This window comes from Varroa destructor, unplaced genomic scaffold (assembly GCF_002443255.2).
Source record: "Varroa destructor unplaced genomic scaffold, Vdes_3.0 BEIS01000005.1, whole genome shotgun sequence".
NCBI classification, from domain to species: domain Eukaryota; kingdom Metazoa; phylum Arthropoda; class Arachnida; order Mesostigmata; family Varroidae; genus Varroa; species Varroa destructor.
The window spans coordinates 36,584,223-36,603,199 of record NW_019211458.1 but is presented as its reverse complement, the minus strand read 5'-3'; the positions used below and the strand labels follow the sequence as shown (position 1 = coordinate 36,603,199).

General features: G+C 38.7%; 2 protein-coding genes across 12 annotated transcripts in view; both read left to right on the top strand.

The window, feature by feature from the left end:
• Positions 1-8,495, top strand: part of LOC111250911 (CD63 antigen-like) — a 60,354-nt gene extending 51,859 nt beyond the window's left edge. For 4 of the 11 annotated variants that reach the window (XM_022806870.2, XM_086991259.1, XM_086991264.1 and 1 more), the window contains 3 exons: positions 5,392-5,580; positions 5,836-6,015; positions 6,745-8,495. In XM_022806870.2, the coding sequence (XP_022662605.1) occupies positions 5,392-5,580; positions 5,836-6,015; positions 6,745-6,978 (603 nt within the window). In that variant the 3' untranslated portion in view covers positions 6,979-8,495. The other 7 variants (XM_086991261.1, XM_086991260.1, XM_086991262.1 and 4 more) reach the window with 6 other exon arrangements.
• A 3,976-nt stretch (positions 8,496-12,471) lies between these two features.
• Positions 12,472-18,596, top strand: gkt (tyrosyl-DNA phosphodiesterase glaikit). Its single transcript, XM_022808881.2, has 11 exons — positions 12,472-12,858; positions 13,464-13,904; positions 14,139-14,349; positions 14,583-14,703; positions 15,235-15,451; positions 15,860-15,976; positions 16,181-16,318; positions 16,658-16,755; positions 17,117-17,197; positions 17,493-17,776; positions 18,131-18,596. The coding sequence occupies exons 1-11, from the start codon at positions 12,675-12,677 to the stop codon at positions 18,237-18,239; spliced, it is 2,001 nt and encodes a 666-aa protein (XP_022664616.1). The 5' UTR covers positions 12,472-12,674; the 3' UTR covers positions 18,240-18,596.
• The last annotated feature ends 381 nt before the right edge of the window (positions 18,597-18,977 follow it).

Sequence of the window (18,977 nt, the reverse complement as noted above, 5' to 3'; positions counted from 1 at the left end):
CACGTTGCCTTCGGGAGAGGTCGTCAGATCGGCTGTGACGACATAACTGGGTCACGCTTGTATGGTTTCAGTGCGGCTAAGAGCTCACAATGATAAGTTCAAACACGCGACGAACGCGCTTGACGCTGATGACAATAGCAGCTATCAGGTACAATCAAACCCATCGATAACCACGATCAATATTGTGCCTTTTGTTTTTGCAAAATTTGAAGAGCTAACCTGAAGTCGCCAGGATAGTTGTCATAACAATAAAAATGTTGTTTCGTTTTAACGCAAGAGTAGGATAATCGTTAATAATCTATCTGGAAGTGAACTTTAGGTTTAATCACTTCGACCGGCATTGTACCTCATAGGAGACTTCACTATATCGGAAATGAAAATACGTGAGAAACAAAATGCCGGTTATTTCTAGTAGAGGTACTTCCGTAACACGAATAGTGTGCTTAATGGCGTGGCTAGTTCCTATCTGAAATGACAACAAGGCAAGCATGCATAGTATTCAGAGATAGACTCAATTGTAAAAACGAATAAGTCTGACGCTCGCCAGCTTTGCATAGCCTTCGCTCTTGAGGCAATTAGCAATTGATACATCCATTCAGGATGTTTTCCAGCAAATAGGAAGCAAGCGCACTCTTTGCACCTTAAGGGTTAATGCAAACTAACAGCCCAGGGGACTGTGGTGGTTTCTTATTATTTCATTTGAATTCGATTTGTATCGGATAACGGCAGAACAACAGTAGCTGAGGTTTAACGTACGCGATCGACAAGTGTGAGGTGTTTTTTTATTTAGAGTGGGAGTGGAGCGTCATTACATGAGTAAACACAACGCCACGATGTGCCAGGAACAGTTCAGACTATGTGAGGATGACCGTGAATAGCAGCAGTCTCGATATACCAGACCGGCGGGTTCTGGAATAAACCTAATGGACTGGAGTTAGTGTGGTATTACTTCAGCCGAGGCGGACGGCTAGCACGGTTCGTTTCTCTTTGCCGAGTATTTATCCTGAACAACATGCCACTCGACATACGACATATCGTTGCTCAAAAAAAGTAGACCGTCGAAACATCGACTGCATGAAGTGGTACATTCTATTGCAAGGTATGCCAAGACTAGTCTTCGAATGAGCTGGAAGGAACTATCTACTGAGGTATTAGTGAGTACTTGTACCGTGTACCTAATGTGTATTGTTTTTTGTACGCTGTGGAGAATTTTTGATGTACGCGAAGTAGGTAATCCTCTATATTTATTCTAATATTATGTCACAATATCCTGGTCCATTTTTAAGGCTATCCTTATTCGATATATATGGAGTGATATGGCCTTGTCTACTGAAAACAAATAAGATAAAACTTATGACGAAGCTATAACTTCTGCTAGGATATAGTATAATTGTATAGTTACGTGTAGTACAAATATATGGGTACGATAAATCGTTCAGACTAGAAAAACTACAATGATCTATAGCAGCTTTTGCAAAAAAAAATGAAGTCAACTTTGAGATTTTGATCCAACAATTTCCGAAAACCGCAGTTTTCTAATTATGTTATCGGATATTTCTCATATATATTACTGCATAAATTTTTATCTTCTGATTTGATTATTTTTTAATCGATTTTGTTTAACGAAATGTAATGATGCATTTACATTGTAAACCAGTTGTTAAAGTCTAATGGTTATGTATTGCATGATAACGCGTCGTTATTGATTGTACTATAGGTGATTGTTATAGATGATTTTGTTATAGGCGCGCTTTTGACTCCGTAACAGCTGTACTCGTTACCTTTTAAGGTTGTTTGAACCTGAATAGCAATAAAGCTAGCTCGTTGCTTCACAGAGTACTGCCATTCTTATTAGGACTTCTATGCAACAAATTGGTGTGGTTAGCTTTCGATTAAGTGAGTTAAAAGTTATCGATATCGCTCCTTGTTTGCCATTGTTGCAGAAAACGATGCTAAAATAACCCCAATTGTTATCGATTTACGTGATTGATATTATTATAACGGTGGCCTAAAGGATTAGAAGGCGGGACGTTATGATCCCAAGTCGCTATTATCGCCCTGTTCGCTATCTAACAGATCATTAGCGGCACACTATATATATATATATATATAGACAAAACATAAATCGTGGGAATGTCACCTGGGATAACGGTGTTAAAATAAAGGCATATTAAAGTATAAATTTATTCTATCTTTTAGACTTTAGCCAATGCTATATATATATATATATATAGCATTGGCTATTGACAATATATGCCTTTAATATGTCTTTATTTTAACACCGTTATCCCAGGTGACATTCCCACGATCTACGTTTTGTTCGTATGTAACAAATAAACGTTAATAGTAAGATATTTTAATTGATTATTCGAAAAAAAAGACGCTATTTATAATATAAACTAAAAATAGAAAAGGGAGATGACAGGCCCGTCATTTGGCTACTACCGAGCCTTTAGGAAAACTATACCGTACACTTGCGTTATCCCTTCGCGTGGTGTTGAAGCCCCATTAAATTCTTAGTCGACACAATTCGCCCCGTCCTCTGTGATGTGCGCTCCCATTAAACCGACGAGGTAAAACAATAGTACTGCTTATGCTGATCACAATAAATTTGTGGTGACAATCGTGCGTAAATGAAATGTGGGGCAAATTTGGCCATGTGCTCGTTCGTATGTTCTCGTCTCGATAGACCTTTGTCGTTTGGATGTCGTTTTTTCAGTTGCAGACCCACCGCAATCTGCATAGACTTCGAACTGGTGGGCGTCTGGATCCGCTATTACGGATCGTTTTGTCCACAGAGTCTTCTTGTGCCGTATTAGCGCGGAAGGCGTAGCCGCGGCCGCTGATGTATATTTTTTTGGATGTGACACAGCCGCCAGTTGTGTTAACGTGACGCATGGAAGAGATCTGTGACACGTAGGTGAGCCAATAGCGAAATGAATTAGCTCCAACAGGAATCGCTGTAACCAGATCCTTGACGGCTTCTCGCCGAAGCTTGGCCATGGCTCTTCAGAAAACACTGTGCTATCTATCATATCTGTTTGTTCAGAAGAGCGTTCATGATTTTCTCAATGCGGACGAACGCGTGCCATCTATTTACATCGTTCTAATCGCATTCGAATTTGCATAGAACGTTCGCGTGGAGAAGAAACAAGGTGTTCATATTGCTAGGACACGAGGCGACGTAGATCTATGCCAGTTGGTCAAATATGGATGGCCCGAGTGGGTAGTTCTGGGAAACCTCTCCTAGATTTGCCAGACTTTGCTGCTGTCATATTAGTCCATTTACCCGCTATCGTTGCGCGCTCTCAGACCTACTATTCTTACCTGAGTCAGTAATCAGTAAAGAAACTCAAATCGAAAACGAATGTCCTGTCAGCGATCTTTTTACTCGCCTTTGTTCTTTTTTCCTATTGTTTCCAACAGTTAACGGAGAAGTATGCAACCTTCTATAGACAAACGGCGGAGGTTTGTCATGGAATTTACACAATACAATGTAAAGTCTATTGAAAAGAAACTGTTAAGTTCCTCAGGACGTTGCCTAACATTCTAAGATGGTTAGTTCTGGGCGATACGTTTGTTTTTTGCAGTGTCGCTTGATGAAGTTCATAGTGATAAAAAACTAGAAAAGAAGCTGTTTTAGGCTCTTCTGACAGCGCAACCCAAGGGCAGAAAGTGCGAATTGAAGGTAAACAGAGCTGAGAAAAGAAAAATGTTTTGGTCGAATGCAGTTTTTATGCTGAATGCTAGAATTGATGATTAACAGCGTTCAATAAATATAGGTAAAATAACTGCTTCACCGAATAAGTGTGGCATTGGGTAAGATAATGAAGACATCGGTTGACAGAACATTCCCTGAAGACTCATTTGAAATCCTCCAAAAAGGGACGGCCAAATTGTCGAATGCGCTAAGAATGTGCTGATGTGTGGTCGTTCGCATCGAACGTACACCGAAACAAGCGTTTTTCGGAAAATAATCATTAAACGTTGAAGCAGGCTATCTGATGAAGTCCATCTGGGACATATTCAAGGACATATCCATATTTTCCATTTTCTGGGGGGTTGCTTGTGCTTGCTGGGGAGCAAATCGCCAGATCTGGGCCATTCCTTATTTCATCATGTGCTGTGTTTGCTTTCCCAAAACTTTGAAGGAATAGCGAATCGGGTATATGACCGTATTAGCATTATTTTCACTTCTAAAAAGAAGTTTAGAATAGAGGTTTCAATATACGTAGTGTGTATTTTACCGGTTTGGAAGCACATCTTATATATGTAGGTCGTGTGTACGTGATGCAATTTGCGAACCGGTAAACCTAATGTTCAACCTCTTTACTAGAAACGTTTCTAAATCTCTTTTATAAAATATATAACCTAAATTACATGCACAAATCGCTTAATTACGTCGATCCTTAATGGATAATATCTCTGTTGCTGTCATACTCAAATCCGCTACATGTTTGTGTTTAGCTGTAACGGACATCCCCAGTGACCTTTAAATAGGCAGGTTACCTACAATTCTACCTGCTGATTTATTTGTTATTGTTATTAACTTGAAGGCAAGATTTTGCTTTAATGGGTTATTTGTGGGTTATATGTGGCCTAAAATTTAAGTAGTGGCTTAATGCAAATGCTGGTCCAGACCGTGGGATCGACCGGGGCCTTTCTTCAGTGGTACAACAGTTAAGCTATTTTAAAGATATGCATGACAAACATACATATAAGCGATAATTTAGTTGCAGGTATACGATTTTTTTCCACTACTCTCTATTCGATTGGTAACCTATAGGTAATTGTGTGTAAAAATGTTGGCGTTTTTTAGATAAACTTATTCGAAGCGTAACGACACAATCTGGTTGCTTATAAATCTCATTTTTTTTTTCGCCAGTAACGTATTTCGAATACTTACGCAGTGGTGCTTTGAAACGTTGCGTGACAATTTAGCTTTCTCGCTATCGAAGATCGGTCGGATAGCTGTAGCTTCCTATTTAATAACCATCCAACCATCTAAGCTCACCGTGAAATGATATCAAATAAAAAAAAAAAGAAGAGTCTTATTGATATATAACTTTGTGACGCTTCTCTATAAAAAAAAATGGGTGCTTACTTGACCACATTAAACTCACCAAAGTTTATGTACATGTTATGCTGTTTCTAACTTTCCTAAGCCAAATCAGATAAATCTGTTTTTCATTTTCTGACTTTGACGTATCGTAAATCATCTGCATACATATGCCGAGTACGCCAATTGTTCAGAGAGTGCTGAGTACAGAGTGCAGAAAGTATCCGGCCAGAGAGGTCGATCCCTATGATCAGTGATGTGCTGAATCTTATTCTGATTGTCTTCAAGGCCAACTTAACTTGAACAATTTTTCGGCACATTGTTCGTTTCAGGTATGCGGCATAGTGGTCATCGTGTGCGGCGCGGTATCCCTGCACTTCATGAAGGGGACAGGCCCTCTCATTGGAGAGAACTACGTCAGCGCTCCCATAGCTCTTATAGTGATCGGTGTAGCCGTATTTCTGCTTGCTTTCTTAGGATGCTGTGGCGCTTCTCAGGAGAGCTACTGCATGCTCACGATGGTATTACGTCATCCGTTTTATTGACTCATGTTGTGTATGTGTGCCCATAGGTAGAATCGAGCCTCGTGGCCTAGCAATCTACCAGGCACTATCTTTTACCTAAGCCACGTGTGATATGATGGGAGTATTTGAATTGTTCGTAGGACCGTTGAACGTCATCTAGTAAGTACGCCCTTTCTAAGAGATGACTTCCTTCTTCGTTCGTGTCATACATTTACGGTCTTTTTTTGTCATTCATCCTGCTTATCATTGCAGTTTTCAACGTTGCTGTTCTTATTGTTGTGTGCCGAGATCACAGTCGGCGTTCTGGCCTTCGTCTATCGCGGCAAAGCGAAGGAGATCACCGAGCAGCAGTTAAGAGCATCAATGCGCGACTATTACAAGCGTGGCGAGGTCAATCCGGCAAAGCAAGCTTGGGACTTTGTACAGAAGCAGGTAGGAAAGACGCTCAGCATATGACTGCATGGACATACATTACGAGACCGGCGCGTTAACGTGCTAAAGAAATGCTGGATGCTTATCTATTCTGACGGGACCTGATCGAGTTTTGTGTTATTTGAAATTCGCATGACACACTTATCGCCGTCAATATTATAGCTAGTTGTTTTTCTCAAACGGGTATAAACATTAAGTTATTTATTTGACGATAAGTATATGATTAGTTGATCACGATGTGGATATAAAACTGAGCGGAACGCACAGAAGCTCTATGGCTCAACGTGCGTGGAACATGCCTAGGGCAGTGCATGCTGTAAAATGTGTGGACGTACTACAGTTTAAGGATGCCTAAGAGGGAAGCAATGTAGGAACTGAAAGATTTAATGATTTGATATTACGTGAGACGCAGCATGAGGAGCCTTTATTCTCATTGAGCTGATCGAGAAGGCGGAGGGCGCGTTGTAGCGCCTTTTAGCTCAGGCAGATATGGTTAGCAGATACATTGTATGGCCTTGATCATGTTTTGAGTAAAAAAGTAGCTCAATGAGTTCACCGTAAAGACTCTTTTTGTTATATGAAATGCCATAATCTTTTTTGCTTGCTTTATAACACAATTTTTCTGTATTGTAGCGCAGGTATTGTGCTCGGTTTGCTACTGAACAATTACTATCGATTTTGTCTCTTCGAGTGCGTTAGCCACTAATAACATCTATTTTGTCATGTTAGCTGGAGTGTTGCGGAGTGACTTCATCCACGGACTGGGTCAACCTGGAGCAACCCGCTAGCATACCTGAGTCCTGCGGTGCTAACCCGAGCGCACGCCCGGGCTGTATGGAAATGCTTGTTCAGAAGGTCGAGAAGTTCTCCGTGTACGTCGGCATAGCTGGCTTCGTCATTGGCGCTATTGAGCTGATAGGCATCTGCTTTGCCTGTTGTCTGGCCAACGGGGTCAAATCATAAATCGATAATCGAGTGTACGTTTGAGGTCGAAGTAACAGCAGTCAAAATGATTCAAGAAGAAACATGACGATACCAGTCGAACTGTGGATGTGCATCTATTACATTGTTAAGCCCATAGAAAAATTAACGTGAAGAAGGTACTAATATATAAATCATAAAATTCATTGAATGGAACCGAACGATTAGAAATCAAACGAGCATAGAACGGTGAAAAGTTCACTATTTGTACCATGATGTGCGATGCATGACCACTTGGTCGATAGATGTATCCCTATATAAAAACCAGGGAGGGAACCAGCCAAGGGCGAGCTGTATACGGGGATTGTGTATAGGTATGCGGTACCTGAAAAAGATAAAGAATAAATGTCGAATGTATAGATAAAATATCCATGAAAACTTCTTGAACTAGAGCAGAAAGAAAAGAAACTTCTGGACATCAACGACAGATTGATTCCCCAATGCATTTCAGTGTGCCTGATCGCTGGAACTTCATTACGAGCCCGAGTTACGGGAGTACTAATGATGTGTTTTTACTGAAGTAAATTAGTGAACTTACAATAAACTCGATTTGTAAAGTAACTCCTCAATGATCCTGCGCTCCATGTCAAGCGATTGTGCTCCCAACGACAAACATGTGCCTGACAGAGGACGGTGGATACCTTTTAGCTTTAACGACTGTCTACATTCTCTCTGGTAAAGCACAATTCTAAAAGTTGACTAAAGACACACATTACACATAACGGATGCAGGCACTGGTGATAAGGCGCATTGTGTCATTTATTACGGACGTATAACGTCGAAACGTGCAGGGAAAACAAACAGTATTCATTGAATAATCGAAGAGTTGATGAGGTAAATGGAGACAAAGTGATGAGACATATGTGCATATACCTTAAGTTTGGTACTCCGCTAATCACCAGCGCCGAACGACGAAGTGGACAAAGCCTATTTAGTAAGTCTGCTTGACTAATGACAATTTCACGTTTGGCGAATGTCCTTCCGAGCCAATGGAGAAATAAAAGGACCGGTTACCGTAACATGCACATAACGCAACAAGCAACATTATATATAGTTTATACAACAAATATGAGCATCGGAAGATAATTAATTCGTTGAGAAAGTAAAAGTCCTTTTAAAAGAATTGAACGAATACAGTGGCAACAATGCGCGATAAGGAATCCGATTGATTGCATTTGCGCCATTGCTACATCCACCGCGTGTTATATATATATATATATATATATGTCGAATTTAACTCAAGACGTCACCAATTAGAAACATGCGATTTTGCAGGTACGACATCGTTTCCAAAGCTAGAAAACTATTGGTAAACTAATTCTGAAAAAATCAGGTAATTTTCTTGTTGTTTCAAAAAACAATTGAGCCGTCATTTATAATTAATTTTCTGGTACCTTTTCAAAATATCTTATTTTATCATTATACATACTTATTTACATGTATCCAGTACCTCGGTGCGGATGGCTTCTTTTATACTATAATAAAAGTTATTACTAGTTTTTCTTTTTCTTTACTGAAGCACTGTGATTTAGAAGTTGACCCTTGTTGTCCTTTTGCTGTAACCCGGCGGATCGCTAAATCATCAGTTCGATTGGAAACTAATTATCCATTAGACGCTGTGAATGAGGCGAGACCTCGAAAAAGTTCGGCTGTAGAATATTTCTGTCATGTAAAAACATGATTAAAAAAATCATTCGTGCGCCCATATAACCATCGACACCACATCATCTTTGCTACGGAAATTTGTGCTGTAAAAGTAGCAAGACGACGCGTCATTACGTACGAGAACGTTTCCACTCTAGTCAGAATCCCGTGTGGTTAACAAAAGAGGAATATAACTACACAACGTTTATCCATAAACAGTTACGTACATATAACATGTATTATGATTATTATTATTATTGCGTGTAAGTATTAACTATTGTCGGTGACACAACTGCTATTAAGATCCAACTGTCGCATCCAATGGAACGTTACTTGATAGGGAAAAAGCAAGATAAGTTGAATCGTAGCATTAAAATCTGTTACTGTCTTGCCCTTTTCGGCTCTAATCTTATCCTGAAACGATTATTACTGCAGTCAGCTTTTCGGTCAAATTTCTATATATAACTTTAGTTAAAGTTGGAGATCTTGCCTGAATCCAAACAGAGGGTTGGTAATTGAACGCCTTGTGCGGCCGACTGATTGCCGGCTGCGAACATTTTCAATCCCATGGTTTTATATAATGTTAGATATTGATGACAGAAGTATATTTATTGTGTCATATATTGTAATCTTTCATAAACGGTTTCAGTGCCACATTTTCAGTCATTTTGATCTGTTCTTAGTACATTTCTAACTTGATTTTTACTACTCCGAGTAGTGCCGGTAGTTGGTGTGTCTAAGGATTTTCGTGTATTTCGTATGGCCTACCTTATATTTTTGCTGTAATAGTTAACGAACCTCCTAAAAGAGCGTTCGTTTCTAGTTTTCGTATCGTCATCGCGGTGTTACGTCCTTCTGATTCATCCCAACCGTTTCGGTAGCTCCGTCAATTATAATTACTACCATGCCATCATGACAAAATCCTCAAATTAATATGCGATATTATGTATATCCGTTAATGCATGTGAAAGGAATACTTTTAAGCTTAGGCGCTGAATTTTTGTAGGTCAGCGGACTATACAAGCTAGGGGGTAAACCTAGGTTATGCATATGTATCCAGACTTTCACCGGCTGCGGTGCCGTTTTAGCTAGCAGCATATCTTACACAGCTTTGGGCGAATTACACCCACGTCAATCGGCTTGACCGATGTCGCTTTACAGAAATGGATGCACTTTTTAATGCTTGCTATTGACGTCTAACTGATCCAGCTAAATCGAGCTGCAAAAAGAGGTCGTAAAACGTATAGTAATGGGATGGGTTGACGTGACCAACAGAAGCGTCTTGGATTTGGTTTGTTCGTTGTCTGTCTGACTGTTGAAAAATTAGAGCCGAGTAGGAACACTAAGTTAAGCTTTTAGGACACAGGCATGAACACACAAAAATATAAGCTGATCAATATCCACGCAACAGCTCACAGCAAACGTTCTAAAGACGAAGACGACAGTTGTAGTGGTGCGCAAAAATAGAAACAAGCACCCGTGATAATGGCCGAATATAGTTCTTCGACAAGCACAATAATCCGAAATTGATAGACATTTATACGCTAACGAGGATTGTTACTACACCGAGAGACAAAGTACGACAGACCGATCATCGCGGGTCATACAGTAAAGGAAACGGATTGCAATTCAAATTGCAGTTTCAACGCAAGGGACAGTTTGTAGCAATTTATATGAATGAAAAATGATAATAGCTTCAATCATTATTATAATACGATTGAAGAGAAATGAGATAATGGATATGAAGAGTAAATATAGCTAAAAAAATACATACAAAAATGAATTAATATATAATGGTAGATGGTTGGGATGAAAACAAGGAATACCCTCATAAAAAATCAACGGCGACTGTCAGAGAAAGAAATCTATATTGGTACCACTATGATTACGTAAGAGCGCAAGAGTATGGAAAAAAAACAATACAACAGCAATAGTATCACAGCAGTAACTTTTTGGGTAAAAAATGAGACGGATAAAAAATGTTCAATGACAATGTTTGCTACGGTGTTTGGCTATGTTATTGAAGTAATAAAGTTTATTATTTATAACCCCAAAGAAGTGTCTAAATCTAAATACAACAGTTATAGAGAATAAAAACCAATTACAGCACTTTTAAAAACCGTGTTTGTCAAATTTCGTATTATATACTGTACATTGATCCAAGGAAAGATTAAATCACCGAGGAAAATATTTTTGTCAAAAACGAATTAATCGTTTGTTCCAGATTACGGACTAATCAGCGAATCGTCCCCATTCGAGCTGTTTTCTTTGAAGCAGTTCCTGCCGAATGCAATACACTCACACCACATTTTTTTCCCAGGCCAGGACGCCAGATTTCTGGAATAGCCCTCAGCTCAGCTAGCGATTTTTCCATCATTTTTTCTTATCGCATCGAAACACTTTTCCAGACTTTTTTAGTTTTGGCAATAGGAAAGAGTCGTAGGACGTTACGTCCGGAAGGTTTTTTTTTAATAAAGACTTAGATGTCTACAAATGTATAATGTGCGATTCCCTGACGGTCGAAAAAACCGTAAAAGGAATGATGGTCTCGTCCGTGGTCACTGTCACAGGACTTACAGGATGAGAAAGGTTTAAAACATTTTAAAAATAATAAAGCTGTGCTGCGTACATTAACTCATTATTCCTGGAAATAAAGAATCTCTTTTTGAAACACTTTTCTATGAAAAATTAAGTCTAAAGTTTCGTCATCATTGAAAACGTCAAGACCAGACATTCTTTTATTAGCGCGCTAACAAAACGAAGCTACTTGAAAAAACACGCGATCCGCGAAACAAAAGGAAAGAAGTCAAAAAATAGTTTCGATCGCTGTAAACATATACTTGTGAACTTCGAACCTTGAAATTACTTGGCAACTACTCATCATAAATCATTCTTTTAGCCGGAAACGCGCAACTCTTGAGTAAAGCGCTTGCCAACCTCGCCAATTTTCTTTTTCATCATAACAATTTACTTGCCTGATTTAGTTGTAACCTCAATCTTTCGACTATCCGATAAAAGAACTTAGAGACTGATCTTATTCAGCTTTAGCTTGCCGAACAAAAGCTAGTCGTTGATTGTTTATACTCCAATAGATCGTTCTTGTCGTCAGAATTGAAAATTACACCTTGAAGCTCAAAATTTGATGATTTATATATATATATAATAAGTATGTAAATGTCAACTTAAACCCCAGAATAGGTAAAGTGGTACCTGTTTACAATTATATGAGGTCCAAAATTATATTTTTCGAACGGCTTTCATCAAGTCTTTTGAGATTTTACTTTGCTATGAAATTTGTTACTAAAGTAGCGAACGGCACCCATATTACCTCCTATTATGAAACAATAATTAACTGGCTAATAAATAGTGTTTTGTTTCTAAGTGAAATTGCTTTAAAGTGTATCGAAATTGTTATTCTCGCGGCGTCGCAGATTCAACTGAAATTGATTATTTGAAACCATTGCAAATTAACTAGTTTGTGTTTTAGCTTCTTTGTACCAAGGATTCGCTAATTTTCATTAATGGCTGATTTTAAAGTTTGTATAGGAGGCGACGGTAAAATAACTGTTCTCAACCAATAAGCAGAAATAAGAGATACCCTGAATAGAAGTAGTCTCAGTAATCCAGCACTGTAAAACAGATTTGTGACTCAAGCTAAAAAAAAAGTAATATCATGGTAGATAAAATCGTTACCTATGAAACTACTAATGTAAAATATAAAAAAGATCTATTCGGGTTTCTTGTCCACCGCTCGTTCAGTCACCTCTCCGCTCGTCGTAACACCGGTCACATTTGCGCGGTCAACACACGTCGCGACAGATCGTCTGCTACAAATATAGAAACATCAATAATTCAGCCATGTTCGAACTCCAAGCCGGTTTATTTATTTAAGCCAGCTAAATGATCGTAAAAAGACGATAATGAGAAAATCCATCATACTTATGATTTTACTGACAAAACAGGATGTCACGCGATTAACGTCTTACTAAAGTGATATTCTCCTTTACTTAGATGAAGCCACGTGACTACTGTGAATGCTGCTATTGGCTCGAAATAGAGCACTAACGGAAATTATGGCGGGTCCAAGAAAAGTACACGAAATTTCAGATAGTGATGACAGTGATGTGGAAATCGTATCTAATGTGCCGAAAAAAAGCCGACAAGCAGAGTCACCAGATAAAAATTCGACAAAAGATTCTACCAAAAATGACAGCGCTCGTAAGTGAAATTTCTCTTAAATAACCCTATATAGACAGGCTTGCGTCAGCGAACCTGTTTAAAATGGACCTTACAGATGTACATATGCCCTGTCTTAAGGATATATAACATTTACCAGACAGCTGCTACAACTATATAGAAACTATATAGAAATCGCATTATATATTTCGCACATTATATGCGTACAGGTTATTCTAAAAGGTCATTACCAAGGAATTGACGTACAGAGGTGAATATTACTACGGAGAATTTTCTGGTTTTGCAAAAAATAAGGCCGACACAAAGTTCTTTGAGGCTAGCGGCATTTGACGCGCAAAAATTATATTATAATGCGAAAAAATACCACGAACCAGTGTAAAAAATTGTTTGGTATAATTTTCTCCGGACGCTACAATTTATGCTTTTTTACAGGAAACGCTAATTACACGGAAGATTTTGCGGCAACTCCTGTTGTACATAACGGGAAGCTATAATTACCTATAAGAAATCACAAAATCTTAGGAAAGAGCCTAGCTTTCGTTCTAGAAAATATTAATGCAGGAGTTACGGTCATATCAATTTTACTTATTTATATTTTGTCTCAATTCTCGAACGGTCTGCTTCAGCTGTCTCAAAGATTTCGCCCGTGAAGCTTAAACCCGACACCTTTGCCTCTCCAAGGAAAAAGCCACAAATTGAACGGATCCCACATCAGAAGCCGTTATCTACCGCTCCTTCATCGTCAAAGTTAAACACAAGTTTTGTGTCCTCAAACAAAACAGCCGAAGTTGTATGTTGCTCATATAGGCCAGTTTCCGTTAATGGTCCAGCTTTAGGATCCAGCCATTGCTTCGTCTTCACAAAATCATCCAGGAAAGATCAGGGTTTGACGAAAACGTCCGTGGAGGAGAACGACTTAGAGAAAAATGAAGAAAAATGTAGAAAAATACAAAGACGCTTACAGGAATTCCCACCCGAGTATTCGGTAAACCATTTGAACTGCCCATCGAAAGGGGAACCGGCATCGCATTCTGCAGTTGGCTCTGATCATAATTTCGAGAGCTCAGGTATTCACTGTACTATTGCTTACGTAGAAATTTTATCTTGATGCAGAAAAATGGTTCCTAAGAGGTTATGCGAACATTCTACTTCGTGGCGCATACGCTTTAAAGCTCAAAATTTCTGTTCGGGGAGCCTAAGCGGTCTATCTAGACCAATTGATAGAAAGCTTCTAAAGTGGGTAAACATGAAAATCAACTGAGGAAAATGTTATAGGAGAAATAAAATCATTTTATTTAAAGGCACAAAACCATGTCCGTATGGATTTATGTGTTATCGCACAAGCTCAGAACATCTTCTGGAAAATTCACATGACTCGCGGCTACGTGGCTTCTATCTTACGAAGTGCGAAGGCCTTCAAAGCAAATTTAATTCGGATACTTTTACTCGATCTTTGAAGCAAATACTTCATGAGGATGTGAGCGACCAACTTGAGTCAGCTGTGCACTTCAGGTAACTTTATGTATGTATATCGTACATATACTTGTGTCGCTATTATGTGTACATGTGATGTTTCAAAAAAAAAAAAATTTTGACTCAGCTTTTATAAATGTTGAAGTGTTAAAGCTGGTCACGTTTGGCACGAAGGTCAGTGAGCAGGCTTTTTATGTGCAGATGGTTGGTTAATAGTTTAATTCAATCCAATGGATACTAACTATGATGTACAATTTCGTATCAATGCTTAGCTATGTCTACGATATGGAGTGGCTGTTGGAGCAGTATCCGCCAGAGTACCGACAAATCCCTATGCTACTCGTAGTGCAACAAAGTGACGACCTTCTTAAGCTTTTAATAGCCCAGAGACAGGTATTACGCCCTTAACCAAACTATTATTTCCACTGTTGTTGTAGGCATATAGTTATGAAGAATGAAGAAAAATGTGATTATATACTAGCGATTAATACGAGTCGTCATATTTGCAAATCTTGTCAATAAGTGGCTTTGTCAAAAATCTTTTGTTGCCAAACTACTTGTCGTCGTTCTTTGTAAGTTTGATAGTTATACTTCTGTTTACTTGTTGCACCAATATAACAATGAGTGAAATAGTTGATAACGAAAAAAGAAAATATTCAATCCTTTTTGGTCTACGTCCAGTGGTATCCCGGACGTAATATTTGAATGACTTTGTTTAGATTAGAGCATAACGCAGAAAATTATTCAGTTTCTAGATGATTATGCGCATGGTACCCGTTTTGTCCGGAGACATCGTTTTTGATGGGGGGTTGCACGTCGATCGTTTTTGTGCTCATATTGTCTGCTCCTTTCCGACAATACTCGTTTTTAATGCTAATTTTTTGTAGTGATTTCTTTTCTCCGTTGTGTAATCTCGGTTTGTAGGTATTTCGGAACGTGGCTTTACTGCCTATTGAACTATCGCGCTTTGGCACTCACCACAGCAAAATGATTTCGCTGAAGTATAAAGGTCACCTGCGGCTCATCGTAACTACAGCTAATCTCTACGGGCCCGACTGGGGTAAAAAAAGCCAAATGTTGTGGGTCAGTCCGCTCCTGAAAAAATCTTCCCAGCCCAAGAAAGGACAGGATTCAGACACAGGTTGGTATGGCAAAAAGAAAATTTCCAAGTCAGCTGTTGGCCCACAAAGAACTAGAATGAAAAGCGTCAACCTACAATCGTGTGAAAGAAATGGGAGTAAAATAAAAACAATAAATAAATTTGACTAGTTACGGTTATAAGGCTGCAGCGATTACTTGTACACTAATATATCTACTAGTTGAATCGGATGCTTTAACTTATTGAATTTCATAAACATTTTTTGCGATATATATGTATATATATATAGTTTTATTCTGCAAGCTAGAGACACTGCTTTCTCCTTTGTTCAGTCGTCATTGAAACTAAATAGTATCGCAAGTCTACAGGTCACCAGATATCGTACTATGCTTCAGTACATTGGTAAAACGTCTTAACACACATTTACCGGAGTGTCAATGTGTATTCCAGGATTTCGATCGGCATTATGCACATATCTGCGTTCATACCAGAAGAAAAAGTTGCTTGAACTAGCAGAAAGTTATGCTGACTATGATTTTTCGCTTATCGATAACTGCTACTTCATCGGTATAACCTATTTTATCTACGCCGTAGTTTCTATTTTTAGAAAAATCGAAATGAATAATCATATCTGCGACACATATATTTTATACACAATGCATTAATATGACTTACTTGATGCAAATACTCTTTTTAAAGCTGTATCAAATTATTCAGTAGTAATCTCTAGTGAAAACCGTGAATGATGCTACAAAACCTGCCTTATTTTAGGATCTACACCAAATTCGATCAAGAGCGGGCTAGTGACAGTGGATTCTATTCTAACTAAGAATGTTCCTCCGCTCTCCAAGGAGAATCCTGTCACGTTCTGTTTTTCCAGTATCGGTACCCTTGGACAAGACGACACCGGTAAGCGCACAGGCCGTTTCAAAATATGGGCTGTCTGCATTTATTTTGTGTGCACCTCATTTTATTTGTGTAGCCAGCGCTAGATGAATTTCACGACGCCTTTTTAGCTGTTCCTTTTCTCAATGTGCTTCTTATTATCGCTCTGTATGTAAAATCGCTCTTCGACTAATGCACAATTATAATATAACGATGAGTAGAGCCAGAGCTGAGGCATGTGAAAATGTCTGACTCGAACTGTATATCCAACCGTAGAACGAACTTTTTATTAAGGATTCGATTGCTATATCGTCTTATTGTCTGACTGTGTTTCCTGAATGTTGATCCTTGACGTCTACCCAGCTTGGCTGAGACCAACCTTCGGTCGTGCACTCTTGGCTAACAACCGAACTACTCAGAAAGGCACAAATATCACTGATGTTACCGTGAACAACATACAAGCAAGTTTAATTCAACCTAAAGCTTTACTATATACATATATGTATATATATACGCACTCTAAACGACGTTAAAATTAAATAATTTCCTTTATTTGTTACACAATAACAGCTTGGCAAGTGACGTTCGCTTTTTTAGGCCTGGGGGAGGATTGTATTTCATATCTTTAGAGGATTTGTATTTCATAAAATAATATTTGACATATTGTATATTTTTACGTTTGACCGCCACGTATTATCATAGCTAATATTCATTTTTCTGGAGCGGTTAGCCGATATATCTAGGTATGAACGTTTTGCCATAAAATATATTGTCCTCTTTTGAGCTGAAGATAACACACGCTAAGTATTCTCCTGGCTATAGGCGTTGTATCCGACTATCGAAGAAGTCCGTAAGAGCTTCGAAGGCTATGAGGCAGGACGGAGTTTACCTTACTCCGGAAAGGTAGGAATTAAAAACTGCGTTGAGAACGACCTCTACAAATTCTTTAGTCTGAAGTGACTTTCATTTTGATATCTTCATCTTTCCACATGTCATTCTAAAATAGCGTTTGCTCTCAAATTTGAACAAATAGGGACAACTCTAGTGTATGTGTAATTTCTCTCTCTCTTTCTCTATCTCCCCCTCTCTCTCTGTCGAGAGAGAGAGGGAGAGAGAGAAAAGAGAGCGAAAGGCACAGTGACCTTATTTCGACTCTATTAGCATTTATTGTTCAAGCCTCAATGTTTCGCTCGCATAGGTTCATATGAAACAACGATGGCTGTCCAAATGGCTTCATCGATGGAAAGCGGATCAAGTGGGCAGGTCCAGAGCGGCGCCTCATGTTAAGTTTTATATACGAACATCGCCGGATTATCAGCGAACGTTCTGGTTTTTGATGAGCTCTGCCAATCTGTCGAAAGCAGCTTGGGGTAATCTGCAAACGAAAGCGCCACTTTCATACGAGTGCGGTATTTTGTATGTGCCTAATAGGCCCATTAGCACGGATCAGGTTGTTGTACCATTCGATTTGCCGCCACAAGAGTAAGAATGATTTTAAAAGCTCATGTACTTCTTATTTATATTCAGTTAACCAATCGGAAGTAAATAAAGTTTATGGCTATTACATACGAAGAAGAGTTTAGCGTTAGACATAAAACAAGTTATATACCATTAATTTCCTCCGACGAAAAAGTGGAGATGCTATCTAAAATCGACCCGCTGTAATAATAATAACAAATATTATTATCATTATAACTTTCTTCATTAGCCTAGACTGTATAGTATGTGTATAACTACTATGTGTGTATGTAATTGTACTATAATGGTTAATCGGAGCTTGTACGTTTGATTATTCTAGATAAGTGTTCTATTTTTCACAAACAAAATACCTTTCAGATACTCGTCCTCGGACCGCCTTTGGATACAGGATAATATCTACAACGAGCCTGACGACTTTGGTCATTCGTGGGATCCACGTCAAGGCGGCGTGGTTCCAACCATTTGACAAAGCTTAAAAGCGGCGTAATAATAATGAACCAGTATCGTTTCCCGGAGGCAAAATTTTTTGCAGTGATTTAAGTGCTGCACGTTGTATATACTCCAGTCTTAGATCGAGCCATATATCTATAAAAAAAAAAATTCCATACAGTAAAGGGAAAAATGCACTGGTGAATCATCAGAGAGGCGAAGACTATCTATGGTTCCGTTATTCATGAACCAGTTAGCCTTTCACAAGCTGACGTATAATCATCTCTCGCAAGCACGAGTTTACTGCAAGGGAGGTTAATTTTGTTACATATATGAATTGGTATAGCTTAGCTGTCGCAGATGAATAAAGGACTCAAACAGGTGTTCCTACATATTCTGTGGCGTCGTCCTTCTATTTTAAATAGATATGCAACGAAAGTACTTATTATCATTATTGGCATAACCTCCTATACTAGGCTAAGATGTGTATACTCGTATGACAGGTTCGAATCAGAACTCCTTTGGTTCCAAGCTTTGAATTATGGCCTTATATTAATAATGTGTTAAATATAATTACCTATTTTCCAGGAATATAGGAAACATCAAATCGAAAATATTGTTAGACTTAGGTATGAACTCTTGCCTACACTTATAGCAAAAAAGTATATATATATATATATATACACTTCGCTCGCAATCTAGAACGGACGAATCTATTTTTCGTCAGCCTGAATTGCCCAGTGAAACGAATTAAATATTACCGGTCATCTACCCT